The following is a 14,904-nucleotide window of genomic DNA, read 5'->3' as shown; positions in this document are numbered from 1 at the left end:
GAGTTACAGAACACTGTGAAGATTATTAATCATCCTGAAAAACAAGCGCTAGGCAAGAGTTAAATGCAGAAAAATAAAGGTAGAAGCCTCGCTCAGATTCCACACCCCCCTTCAAAGTGCCACCTTGTGGAATATACTAGAATAAAACAAGAAAGTTCATCCCTTAGGACAGTGTTAATTTTAAAACAGACATTTGAAAGAAAAACCGCCTCCCTTTCCTACCATATTAAGTTCAAATTGCTGTAATAGTATTTAAACAGATGCTTGGAAAAAACCTGTATTTATTTTCAGGAGAGCCTTGTTTTCTTCTTCAAGGCCAGAGCACCAGTATCAAGGAAACATAAATATGTTGATGGAAGTCCATTCATTTATCTAAATTAACTCCCTGGGAATGCTAAGAAATAGAAAACACTTTGAAAAGCCGGTTTGCACTTCATTAAAAAAAACAAACAACTAATCGGAAAACATGTAAAAATCAGACCCCTCCTCTTTCCCCATCTTTTGTTGTTAACAAAGGTCAGAAGATGGAAAAGGCCAAAGGAATATTTTTGGTTTATTTTCTGAAAAAGTACAAGTTAGAAATGCTTGAGATATAGATATGTAACAAAACCAGGTTGAAAATTGCATTGATAAAAAATGAAAATGCTATTTTCTTATGCTTTTGAGGAAAACACCACTACTAATTATCTGAGGACTTACATTGCTTGACAGGTTTTTGGTAGCCTTGAGAAGTTTTTCCACTGTGGGGAAGGAACATGTAATTATCTTCCTAATCATACATCTGAATGTACTGAATGCACATGATAAATGGTTTGGGTTTCACAAGTTTTCAAAAATCCTGGTGGCATAGGAAACATACCTTTAAAAAATTTATTTATTTTTTTACAACAAACATTTTTAGGCTTGCATAACAAGTGTAGCTTCACATGGCTGCTTCCTTCCATGAAATGAGGAAGGAATAGGGATGGTTTAGTATGATTAGCTCAACCTTTGAAATGGTAACTGTTTGGAGTGACTTTTCCATAAAATTTGTTTTTGCCCATATCAAGTTCATAGTTGCCAAGTGACTTGAATATACATTCTTGCAATACATGTTAATAAAATATATACCCTTCAAAATATACATAACTTTGAAACTATCCTTCTTTGAATACCTTCATTTTCTCCAGAATTTCCTCTATCCATTGCCTAGTGTCTTATGGTTTTTAAAGATTTAGAAATCATATCACATCTTTATTTTTTATAAAATAAAGACATCATTTTATGTCTTTATGCATTCTTTTGAATTCTATCAATATCTAGGAATTTATCATATTTCAATATTTTCTTTCCAAGAAACTTTACTAACACAATTAAGTAATTACAGTGGCTTACTTTCAACATTATTCTTTCCTAGACCCACCTACGCAACACAGGCCTGTTTTTGGAAAATGGGAGACACTCTCATGTGCTTATCATAAAAATTACAGTAAAGTTGTCACTTAAAAAAAGAAGCAATTCTTTAGAGAGAAGAATTTTAATATGTTTATGATATGAGAAAGCTTACATGATTTAATTTCCATTAAGGAGTGAGAATTGCCATTACTGACTTTTATAGGTACCACTTTTAAGAGAAGCAGCTATAGTTAGTTAAAAATGCAATTTACATACATAATTTAAGATTCAAAAGTTTGGTAATATTTAAGTTTTTTCCCATCAGGATGGAGAGTATCACATTCTGGAGTCAGACCATAAGTTTCTCTATTAAAAGGTACATGTTTTATTTAAGATATTAACATCCTGTGCATTCCAAAATTTTCATTTTTAACTAAAACTAAAAGGCTGAGATTCTGGTCTTAGGTGAACATTTTGAACTATTTTTAGTATGTCACCTGGGGCAAAATGAAAAGTCTGCCATTCAAAGTGTGTGTTTCCTGAGAGAAAATCATGAGAACACAGGGGGCAGAAATGGCCCGGAGCTTTCTTCCGAAACAGGTTCTCTGCTCCTTGAGTTCCCATCTACTTCAAAGGAGAGACAAAGTGGGAGGCTCCAACACACTGGGTTCTGACAAGCTCTCAGGGATTGTGTTTTTAAGGTTATAAGGTTAGGGCCTTATTAGCTTTGCCACGTGATAGCTTATGATGCCTAAATGGACTCTTTAAATGCAGGTTGTTACAACTCCACCCCAGCACAGCAGTTCCCAGAGCTTGGGCCGCTAGAACTAAATATCATATAGAAACTATCAGGCATATTCTTGCCCCAGTCCTAGTAAGAAATTCAAATGTGAGTTCAAGTCTATCATCCTGTTTCTTACTGCTATAAGCTGCTTCAGTATAGCCCTGGGGCAATATGACCTTTTCTGCTAACCACTGCCTAGCTTTTCGCAAACATGTTTGAAACCATATGTAGCAGAAGAATAAGCCGTATTCAGTAAGCTTGTATTCTGCTCTGTGCTTCAAAGTGCCCTAATGGCAAAGGGTGCTTGTGTGGGATCTGGATTTCAGAAGTGGTGAGGCGGATGTAAAAGACATAAAACGAGAGTAATCACTCAAGTGCAACAACCACCCGGATGGAAGAGCTGGGGACAGACTCTTTAACAAGTTCAGAGAGGCTGAAAAGCCCTCTCCTTCTGCCTCTCAGAGGGGAATCTGGCAAGTATCTAATGTCAAAATGTTTGTGCTTTAAGTTTGCTTTATAAACACTACCAAGAAACGAATCAGGAGCATATGTTAGAAATAAAAGTTGAACTCTCTACATGTTTAAAATGCTGAAGAATGCTGAAAAATTCCAGTTTAGAACAGCTGCATTTTTCTTGAGTGAACTTATGAAAAACTTTTGAAAAAGCAAAAACCCAAGTTATGTTCACTCTAACCATGGATACTAACTGAAAAGCTCATGATGGATTAGTTCAGTGAGTTTTAAAATTCAATTTCTAGGCCCCTGGTCTTTGTGTTTTGACCCCCGATCGAAGGAAAGGCAGAACTCATTTATCCAGGGGGACCACAAGTATGCTTGACCTGAATGCTCTGGATCCATTATATCTCAAGCATTTACAGACATGACAAAACATAATCGATGTTGTCACAAGGAAGAAAGTATAAAACATTCTTATGGCCCATCTTCTCACTCATATCTTGCTTCAGAAAAATTTTCCTTCTCTTGAAGTTACTGAATTAGAACAATGTTAAACTATATATATATATATATATATATATATATATACATACATACATATATATATATATATATATATATATATAAAGATAGTTGTATACAATATTAAGCTGTAGAGAACTCAGAAAGGCCTGATTATGCATAAACATCATCTGGCACATTTCCTTCTGAGGGAAGCAATGTCCATTCTTTGAAAACCCTAACTCTAAACACAGTCTAACTGTTGCATGCTCGTAAAACATGAATCAGGAAGCGGAATTAGCTAAACTTACCAAAAGATACTTCATCTCTGTGTCTTCTGGTTACTAGAGCCAACTGAGCACTAACCACACAGAAGGCAGAGATGGTATGGAATATAAAGTACTGTAGAGAAAATGGCAAGAGGAAAAGTAAAGCTGTTCACAATGCCCAGGTCAGGCTGGCTCTGCAGAGAGTGGGCATGTGCATAAGGCACTAGAAACAAGCACAGCCTGGCAACGGAGAATAGGTAATTTTATAGAGTAAATATATATTTCTAAAAAATAGTTAAGGACATTCCCTCAGATACTACACTGACAATATATTCTATAAAGCTGTAAAACACTAAGTTACACTTTAAAGCAATCTACTTGCTGGTGATTGAGAAGAACCAGTCTTCTACTCATTGCCTAGGTAACAACCGTGAATGCCAAATGCCAGGCAGGAAGATTGCAGTAGAGGGAGAACATATGGGACTCTGTTAGGATTGTGGAATTGGAGCCATAAGCCATAAATCTGAATCAAACTATTTATGAAAGGTTCATTGAAAGAAAGAAAGTAGGAGGTGCATGAGAACAGCTTAAGCTATCTGTTATTAATTATGTAAGGGTAGTAATACATATTAGATGCTCTGGGGGATAGATAAGATGGATACTTTGCAAATGAGGCAGTGCACGGTAGAAAAAGTACAGTGTAATAGGTGGGGGAAAACTTAAATGGCATTCCTGTCTCTAGTCAGAGAGAACTATCCTCCAAACCCAAACAGGAAACAGTTTCTGACAAATTCCTAAAATCAAAACCAAAACAAAATAACAACAAAAACCAAAAAGAAAATAAATTCCAAACCAGGAAATAAAGGCTTTCTCTATTATTTTTTGATGATTTTACCTAGTTGAGGTACACTCTCTAAATCTATAGCAAGTTAAGAAAAAGCTTATAGGTATTTTTCAAAAGAAACAATAAAGCACATTATACAGGTTAAAATTACAAGGAGTAAATGAGCTTTTTGAAAAGTAAATAGAATTTGTGCTTCAAAAAACAGGTTTCTTAAAAGATACTAGAATTTTTTTTTCTTTTTGCTGTGTGTATAAAACGTGACCTAGATAGTGAACCTTTTACTATTAGCAAATTTACTGCTTTGGGCCAGAAAAGAAATGCTAAGGACATAGGCTCAACTTTAAATCTGAGAAGCCCATTTTGGTGAATCACCTTTAGTCAACAGACACCTGTTATTTAGCGGTCACTTTGAGCCTTTAAAATTCAATTATTCTTGTTTACAGAAAGTAACACTTTTTAAGAGATCAAGAATCACACACACACACACACACACACACACGCACATGCACACACACTCACTCAAAAGTACCAAATCAGGCTCCAGCACCTGCAGAGAGATTACATCATAACTCAGCTGTGTCTGGATTGCTCACTTCACACTGGCAGCATTCAAGATCAGAAAAATGAAATGGCAGCACAATTGGTCAGCAGCTTCTCTTCTGGAATTTTTCCAGGTTCTTAAAACAAACAGACAAACAAACAAACGAATGAACATAAAGCTGCAATCACTCTTGCATTGATTTCAAAACAGTAAACGAGGCTGTTTCCTCAGAGAAGCAGAGCCCATCCAGAAGACGGCAGCTAGAAGGTCTCCAACCAGTGATCCTCAGCAGCTCTGCAGGGCTTACTCAGGGGACCCATCAGCTACCAAGGAGGTTCTCCGGATGATCAGCTCAAGGCAGCTCAGGCTGTATTCATTTCTGAGCTGTTCTGGCTGGGCGGCAGGTGGGAATCCAGGTTTTCCTTGCACCTCTCCAGGTCGTGGAAGTATGGGTGAGACAGGGCACTGTAGGCCGATATTCTTTTGGCTGGATTAAATGTCAAGCACTTCTGTGATAGAGACAAAATAACAGATTGACATAAAACACATCCATTTAAATAATGTGCTTACATAGTTATGCATCTATTCACTGCCACACATAGTTATGTATCTACTCACTGCCCCGTATTACATGTGTGTATAATGAGAATGAATATCTACTTCAAGGGACACTAAATACAATGTAGACAGAACTCATATATGTCTGCTCAGGAAAAGGCAACACCTTTTGGGTTGCCTGTGGACTGTTACCCACCCAGGATTTCTCTCCAACCCAATCATATTATTATTACAGCATGCATATAACTATATTTAGGGTAGTGATTTTTCTGATGCTAGCAAACTTAGTGCTATAGTCGGAATCTTCACCCTAATTTTTTACCCTGATTTTATCAATGAGCAGGGAATGGAAGGGGGTTGCCTTGTTCAGGTGTAAAGGATAATTACTGAACCCAGGGCCAGTGGAGGAGGCAACAAGTAAGGGCTAAAGCCTAGACCCGAATTATCCTGATCCACTGCCCCAGGGCTGCGCCACCCAAAGAAAGAGATGCCTTCCTTCTAATTCACGTCAAGGTGTCATATGGGCTAGCAGCAGCCCTACAAGGGGACCATCAGATTCAAGTCAAGTCACTAAACTCTATTCCAGGCGTTGACTCAAGTGCAGGTAGAAGGTGAAAGGAGGGAAAGGTAAACTCTGGAGCAGCAATCTGCATTCCCAAGCTGTTGATACATAATCAGTCACAACGTTTCCCTAATTCAGAGCCATTTCCACTTCAACCCCAGGTAATCTCGCTCTTCAAATCCTCCTCCTCTCCTTCTACCAACTCCTCCAGCATGCCTAGCAGGTGGCAAGCACTAACGATGAGTAATGTCTCCCTGCACCCTCTGCCCCAGGAGCTCACATGTAGCAGAGAAGCTATACCAGCTTCTCCATCCTTGTGATGCAGTGTCTACTGAAGTGGGCTGGGGATCTGAAATTTCTCTTGATTTCCGTCCTCTATGTAATCTAGACTTAACATTATCATGGTTACGTAGACCTCTTCCATTTAATCTGGGTTTCTGCACTTAAGTATCTCACAGTCTTAGGTCCTGAGTGGATTAGGGACTCCTCTAAAACTCTGCTGAATGCAACTGAGCTAGAAAAACACATACAAACAGAAAATTCTACATTTAACTTCAGGTGAACTGTTGGGTCCCCTGAAATCTTATTTATCCTGAGCTCCCTACCAGTCCATGGACACCAACCTGCGCATAGCGTCTTCTGAAAATCAAAGACCCAAACGACAAGCAGAGGAAGGAGATTGTTCGTAGAATGGTTCTACTGTCTCTAATAGCAATAAACATCTTGAGAAAAGCTTTACAAGGGCTGAATTCCCAAAGGACAGGAAAGCAGGGGCAAAATTCTTGAGCCTGAGTTTTTTCTTCCCAGAGTCCAAGAAGGAAAAAATTACGTAGTGGCATTAGAAAAGGAAGCAGCCAGTTTAATTCCCAGGACATAGGAAAAAGAAAAAAAAAGTTGTGGAGATATGTCCAAGATAGAGAGACATGTCCCTAGAGGATTATCTGAGAGGAAGCCCTGTTCCCACACTACACAGATGGCTTAGGGCTGGGAAGAGGGTAGAGAAAAGGAGAAATCTTTAGCCTAAGGTGGGGGGTATGTGAGAATCTCAGGTTGGAGGTTGTAATACATTTTGTCCCGTAGAAATATTTTTAGAAAAGGTGGCTGAATCCTATTATTGCTCTACCTCAGTAGAACAATTGGCTATTTTGAGAACTAATTTTAAAATCTTGCATAATAATATTGTTTCTGCAAAACAATATAATTTGCTTGCCAAATAACTGCCTTAAAAAATGAGCTTTTGAATTACCACCTAGTCAAGAGTTGACTACTACAGTGGACTGGATCATTTTCTAACACATATTCCTTTTCTTTCCTTCCCCCTCTCCATGGGAGGAGTATTCGTTCTTCTATTCAAGTTGGCCACGTAACTTCCTTTGGCCAATGGAATGTGGACAGAAATGGCAGGGTATCTCTTCCGAGCCTAGGCCTTCAGGGGCATCGTAGGTTTCTGCTTGCCCTTATGGGAGCACCTACCTTCTAGGATGAGAAAAACATGTTGCGGGGAGCCAAAGGCCCTCGGGCCTGGGCCCCAGAATGAGACACGTGGAGAAGGCCAGTACTTGACCCACCGGCTGAAGCAGAGCTGCTCTAGATGACTCAAAGAGCTGTCTCTGCCAATGTGAAGACACATGAGCAAGAAACAAAGGCTTATTGCTGTATGCTAGTGAGACTTTTTTTGGTGTTTGTTATGCATCGAAAACAGACTAATACAAGGACCAAAAAAAAAAAAAAAAAGTACCTCAGGCTCTGAAAGCAGTTTGATAGCAAGAACTCCAAAACTTTTTTCAGCAAGAGCATCATATCTGGAGTAAGTACCCAGACTCCCAAGTTAATCATGATGAAGGGGACAAAACTTATAAAGATATGTAGGTTTTGCCCGCTAAAAATAATTCTTCCCCTGAATTGCCTCGTTACTGCACACTACTTATATATCTACATAAGAGCATTTATAAATGTTGATATATAATACATCCATACATGAAAGATTGAGGCATTCTATAAAGTCAACTGTTTTTTCAGATAAAAATGAAGGATAACTCTTAAAGTGCTAAACTTTTAAATGTTAACTGTTTCTTAAATAAAACAACTTTCTAAAATACTCTTTATTTTTCTTCCTTAGTAAAAAATTTTCAATAGCGGCAAGTTACTTTTTGGGATCTCAGCTGCCTCTCTTGTACCGAATGGCCTGCCTTCTCTGCTTTAGAGTTCTAGCTTGTGTCCCTCTAGGCTGAAACAGTGAGAGCTTTCAGAGACTGCTGAGGTTTAAGGTCTTGGACTGTCCTTTCCCTGCATGCCTGTGGATATTATGCTCCATGCTTAAGTTTTACCTGGTCATGATGTTACTGGCTCTGCTTTTTATTCCTCTCCTTTTTCTAATCTCTGCTGCCATTCCTTGTCTACCTACTTCCTTCTCTCTTTGGTAGGTTTCTTTGCTCCTTTTTCTTTTTTGTCTCCTGCTACTTCTTCAGATTAGCACTAGTGTGTGGTCTGACTTTGGAAGCCACCACCTCTAGTGGGGGACCCTGAATGAACACATGGCATTGTCTGTTATCTTTACATTTTAAGTTCTTCTTGGTGATTCCTAATAATGTTGGAGCCAGGAGATCTTTTGGGTTGTCTTTGGATGTTCCGTTAGCTGAAGGACTGGGCTACTTCACTACCAAAGTTGTTTATCACTGTCACGGTCTGTCCAGAATCCTCTACTAAGAGGAACATTTCATTCAAAGTTCCTGCTGAAAAGGAAATCCTGTGGTGGCTATATTTTATAACACGCGGTCCTCACTGTCTCCTGGCATACCTGATTGGGCCAGGAGTGCAGGCTGGCCGTAGGTAGCAACCCTTATCACGGTTTGGCAAAAAAGGTGAGGTATGGCAGCCAGGTTCCTCCTTGTAGGAATCTGATATAGGAAACAGTGACAGGGCAAATGCTAGCAGTGGGATTAGAGCTGAAAGGATCTGTGAATTAGTTGAAGTTCTGATAGTCAAGGGACCAGCTAAAGTTAGGGGAGCAGACAGTAGGACTGAAAAGAAGCAATGAGGTGGAGAAAAGGGCAGAGAAAAGCAGAGTTGCTAAGAGCATGTGATGCACAGGACAGAGACAGAGCATTTACACTCTGGATGGCTTTCCATTTCCAGGCCACACTAGTGAGTGTCTTACAAATCAACAGTGGGGAGGAATAGAGCTGTCCTTGTCTATAATTTGGCAGTGGAGGGAACTTTTGCCTAAGCACCAGAAAGTGAGCCACCATCAGCTGAAGATGGAGTGAGGGCTTTCACTGGGAAAATCCTTGGCTCTGCAAACATGCCAATTGATGGCTGTGTCCACACAGAGCTGAAGCATACATAGTATGTCTACTAGGACCTATAGACTCTTAGGTCTATATCTAAAATTCATAATATACTGACAGAATGGGAGTAAGCTTCTGAGTCTAGGAGCACTTTCTTGGCTAGATATCAAAGGTTGTTAATTCAGCTGGTAAAGGATACACTCATTACTATCATTGGGTTCCAAACACCAAGAGTAACCCCATAGGTACTTTCTTCTACCTATTGTTTGGTCTCCAAATACAAAGAATTATGTACAAAGCCAAGTATTATGAGTTTCAGTCTCAAACAGGGCACAGAAGTCTTTATTTTCAGTGAGGTATTTTATATGTCAGGGCACGTTCAATACTTATTAAATAAATCAATAACTAAAAGGAGTATTGCTATCCAGTTCCTTTGGAAAAACATCTTCCTAAAAATGTGCCTGTTTAAGAAAAGACACATTAAAATGCCAAACAAGCTGCTTAAAGTAGCATGAAAGTGTAAACAAGGAAACATAATATTTACTTCTAAAGAAGCATGTGTTTAGACGAACCCAGAGGATTCTAAGGCTGCATTCAAAAGAACATTCAAAGATGGCAGACTGAAAGGGTGTGGATCAGACTCTTTCATTTTTTTTTTTTCTTCAAATTTTGGCTGCATTTATTGATACACATTATTTATTTATTTATTTATTGGCTGTGTTGGGTCTTCGTTGCTGCATGTGGGCTTTCTCTGGTTGTGGCAAGTGCAGGCTACTCTTTGTTGCGGTGCACGGGCTTCTCATTGCAGTGGCTTCTCTTGTGGGGCACGGGCTCTAGGCATGCGGGCATCAGTAGTTGCAACATGCAGGCTCAGTAGTTGTGGTGCACGGGCTCAGCAGTTGTGGCTCGTGGGCTCTAGAGCACAGGCTCAGTAGTTGTGGCGCACGGGCTTCATTGCTCTGCGGCCTGTGGGATCCTCCCAGACCAGGGCTTGAACCCGTATCCCCTGCATTGGCAGGCGGATTCTTAACCATTGCAGATTCTTAACCAGGGAAGTCCCTCTTTCTCTTTCTATAGGACCTGAAGACATTGCAGAATCAAAAGCCACTAGCTGCTATAGGGCTGGAAATGAAAGCTGCAGAGAGACTGTGGCCTCTGCCCCGTGTGGTTGTGGCACATGATGATGAACTGACACTGTGCCCAGTGCCCAGTGTGGACAGGGCAAGTCTCTCACGAGCACAGTGCAGACCAACTCTGCATCATGTGAACTTACCAGAAGTAGGTCTTTGCCTTGTTCATCAATATCTGTTACAAACTTCTCAATTGGTTGAGGAGATTTTGAGTGAAAAGCCTGCCTGGGGAGGGCAACATCTCTAGGCCAGTCCTCTTCTCCCGGGAGTCCAATTACACTACAAAAGAAGCACAGGTGAATCTAAGCATTAGCTGCTGTGCTGGAGCTATTTTTCCACCAATTCTAGAAGAAGGTAAAGCCTAAGGGGCAGACATGGGGGACACAGAGCCTCAGGAGTTCATCACTTGTATGGCTGGCAGGACTCCCATTTCCCTCTGTCCTACTGCAATCCGGTGATCATGGCAGGGTAATCAGGGACTGCAGTAGGGTAATCTCACAGGAGAACTGTAAAAACCACTGGGAAGAGATAAGAGATTACCCTGGCGGAAGACACAAAATGTAAGAGATCATGCAGAACTGGAAACTATTTTATTACCAATAAGCCCTGAAATACTGACAGAGCAGGACCTATATATTCAAAGGAGACCCGCATGGGCATATCATATTTTCCTTTATGCCCAGGAGTGCTTTTTGTGCTCTGATCGAACACTCCTGTACTGACATGCCTTTATGATACTCATCTAACATGATTTGTTTACACATAAATTTGGTTGCATTTTTGGTTAAAGAATAATTCCTCACACAGTAATTACATAAATCAGAACCAGACCCAAAAAATGAGGCTAAAAGGTATGGTAGTCCTATGTTATGCAATACCATTTTATAATTTAATATCAAATTTCATAATGTAATTTACATATTTTATGTAACTATTTTATGCTATTACAAAGTGAGCAAACAATTAATAAAAACAGTATCATTTATGTTCCCCCTGAAAACCATCCTGGGATCAGAAAGGTAGAGAGAGCATCAAGTGATACAAAAACAGCACAGGCTGTTTAGTGGACAGACTATATGACTATTCAAATACTGAGCAAACTCTTTTGACTACAGATAGAAAAGGTGCTGGCCTGCATTGTCGTCTTCTTGGCCTGAACTTGCTAGGACTAAGACCCAGGGGATGTCCTCCTGAACAAGTCCTCCAGGGTGCAGGAACACGTGGTGGTAAATGTCACAAGATCTCTGTAGGGTTTTGTTCCCCTTCCCTCACCTCAACAGAGCCCAGGTAACAGACCTCACCTGAGAAGAGCAGACACCTATCACTGGGTGTCTGGGGAAAGACATAGTAATCCTACCTCTGTCAGACATGTGGGGAGAGCCAGGTTATTGAGGTAGATAAAAACAGACTCATGGACATGTTTACGCAACAGATGAATGGAAATGACAACTTGAGCAACATACTAATTTGTTTAATAGCAAGATCTAGAATAAGAATAAAAAGAGGAAAACAAAAACATTACATTATTAAAAAAAAAAGTGTGTGTGTTTGGATAGAATGGGACAGGCAGAGGAAGAACAGAAGAATGCTTACTAAATAACTTTAAAAAATTGCCTTTCAGTCATTTTTGGCCTTTTAGCCATTTTTATATCAATATTTTTGCATATTAACACCAGTCACCTAGAAATCGATTATAACAACTCTTAGTACAAGTTTAAAATCTTTTTTATCTGCAGTTTTGAATACATTTATATTGAGTTAAATCTGGCAATGTGGGCAGCTGAATGCCAAAAGCTCTCAGAAAAACAGTGTCCCTGTATGTATATGTGTGATGTATACATACATACATACATATACATACCTGTTCATATAAATAACTTATAAAAGTGTTCTTAAATCTACCACCTCCTGAGACATGTAGGTCAGGTATTATTATTTCCATTATATAGATGGGGAAACTGAGGATGAGGAATAAAATGAACTGCCAAATTCACACATAGTTCAGCCCAGAGCCTGGAGCAAACGTATTCCAAATCCAGTATTTTGTTTCCATTTAACTATGACTCTGCTCTTAAAAATGCTCTAAAATGTCACAGGCTAAAAGCATTCAGTTTCACTTTCAAAGTACTTACTGTTCTTTGAAAGTATAAATCTTCCGAAACACAGAAACAGTTTTCCCCTTAAGAGAATGTGAATATGGCTTTCTTTTAAAAAATATTCAGTTTAACATCCAGTGTGAACGTTTATGGCCTATATATGAGTGTTGTGAAATTCTGATAGGTCCATTAAAAAGGGCTTGCATCAAATTTCAATATTTGGACAAAGCTGAATATAAGCCTTAAAAGTTGACATTTGTACTGGAAAGACTGACAAAGCACAAAACCTATAAATGGCAGCGATGGCTGAGACCGAAGTCATTTTTCAAGTACTTCAGAAGTGACACTAGGGTGCAGCATTGTCCCTCCTCTCTCTGCCAAAGCAATGAATACATGCAGAGAAAACAGAATATAATTTCAACGAAACAATGCCAGAAACCAAGAAGTAAAATCTAAAGGCACAAAACATATCAAACTTTATGGCTTCTTTTCTGTTGGCAACCTGGGATCTTAGGCCTTTGCCAAAAGTGGAAATGGCTTTCCCTTGGAAGCAAGTCAAACGTGTTCGTCAAAGGTTCCTTCTGGTCCATCCCACTGGCTTCACGTACTAAGGGGCACCAGCAGTGTTAACAAGATTGAAGACGTCGGTGTTAGAGGTGGACTCCAGGTGGAGTCAGCAAGGAAAAGCAGGTGAAGGACGTCAGTGTCTGGCAAGCTGGTTTCAGTCAAGATTGTTCTTACTTTTAACAAGAGAGTCACTGGTATGCCTGACTTTCACAGTTCCCTCTTCACAATCACATGCACACAAAATATATTCAACAGGGATAGGGAAGAACAGATGGGAGTTCATCACTGAATGATCAAAGAATGTGACACCCAGAAGCAGAGAGTAATGTGCAAGTTTGGTCCTGAATTCGTCCATCTTACAGCAGTGGCAGGAGCAGCCGTCGTGGCAGCTGCCCTGGACCCAGGAAGCCCCCAGACAATAAAACTAGCAAATGTTTTTCAGGCCTTAAAGCCACTGGGTTCTGACTCAGCAGTGACTCTGGCACTAACAGAAGCCTATTGGAGCTGCTTCCAGTCACTGAAAGAACAAACTCACGTTCCGGGTTTATTCCGACTGTTTTAAGCAGTTAAGCATGAGAAAATAGTGTTAAAATATAATGCTTTTCTTTAGGGGGACTTTTCATCAGTTTTATAGGCTGCAAATATCATAAAAATTACTAGGATGCCTATAAAATGGTACAGAGCAATGATCAGAGCTATTTTTGGTTCTAGAACTCCCACTTTCTTCCTACTCCACCCGAATCCTGATGGGGCTTGGCAACCACATAGATCCCAAAAGGTTGCTGTACTGCATGCTCTGTGAGAAGAAAAGCCTCTTCTTCCCATTCTAGACACATGAAAGCATCCATACTCTCACATGCACAAACATGTACGCTAATGGAACTCTGAAAATCATCAAGGAGCTATGTCACAGACAACTGGAACCAAAGAATTCGAGCACAAGAAAGCCTTAAAGTTTCATTTCTCAGGCAAAGAAGTTAAGGAACAAAAAGGTTAAACAATTAATGATGAATTATAATAATAGCTAACATTTTTTTAAAGCATTTACTATGTACCAGGCACTGTGTAAATCTTCTACCCGGTGTTTTAAATGACTTTTTCAAGACTGCACAGTTATTTAGCCACAGGCGTAGGATTGAAACCTAGGATCCTCATCTCCTTTTTCAGTGTTCCAAAGAAAAATGGATTGTGTAGCATATACCATCCTTTGCCCAGGAAGACAAAACAAAACAATGTAAAACCAACCTGGATGACCACAGGATACTCAATGGGGACAGGAAGCCCAGTGGGTAAGGATGGGTTACCTGGTCATTGAGCGCCCCACCTCTGAGTGGAAGCATCTGAAATGACCCCAAGCAGACAACACAGCTGAACTTAAAGAACTGGAGCTCAGCCAAGCAGAGAAAGGGCAGCTGTCAAAAGATCCACATGAGCAACATAAAAGCTTCCAGAGCAGAGCAATCAGGCCACAAGGCATGATGGGCTCTGCACAAAACAGCAGACGTCTACCATGTCCCCACTCACCACACAAACAGTAACACTGTCTGCAGCAGCAGCAGCTTGGGGTAGGAAAGACAAGAGATAAACATATTACATAAACGTCAGAGGAAGGTCACTGCAATGTTTTAATGCTATAGACACAGATGTAAAATTACAGTTAATACTTACTCCAAGATTTTTCCTAGTTGATCGACATCTGAACTTCCACGAAAAAGCGGCCTGAAAGAATAAAGATACATATTAAACAAGGAATTTTCTCTGGTTACATTTCAATCATACTTGTCTTGATCATTATTTAACAGGAATCGAAATATTCTTTGTGTGGGGAAGAAGTAACCTTTGGTAAATGAAGGTTTTTCTTGCATTCCCCTTACAGTAAGATCTCTTATGAATAGCTGGCGGTGCCTGACTCCCATCCTTGATAGTCCTGGGTAA

General features: G+C 39.9%; 1 protein-coding gene across 1 annotated transcript in view; it reads right to left on the bottom strand.

Annotated features, from left to right (window-relative positions):
* Positions 1–5,023: 5,023 nt before the first annotated feature.
* The window catches only part of CDK6 (cyclin dependent kinase 6), a gene marked incomplete at its 5' end in the record, with an annotated part of 220,368 nt that continues 210,487 nt past the window's right edge, over positions 5,024–14,904 (bottom strand). The window contains 3 exons of the mRNA XM_079711768.1: positions 5,024–5,278; positions 10,450–10,585; positions 14,638–14,688. Of these exons, the coding sequence (XP_079567894.1) occupies positions 5,132–5,278; positions 10,450–10,585; positions 14,638–14,688 (334 nt within the window). The 3' untranslated portion in view covers positions 5,024–5,131. The remainder of the gene's footprint in view (positions 5,279–10,449; positions 10,586–14,637; positions 14,689–14,904) is intronic.

Source organism: Hyperoodon ampullatus (assembly GCF_949752795.1).
Source record: "Hyperoodon ampullatus genome assembly, chromosome: 9".
Classification (NCBI taxonomy): domain Eukaryota; kingdom Metazoa; phylum Chordata; class Mammalia; order Artiodactyla; family Ziphiidae; genus Hyperoodon; species Hyperoodon ampullatus.
This window is presented reverse-complemented; position numbering and strand designations above follow the sequence as displayed.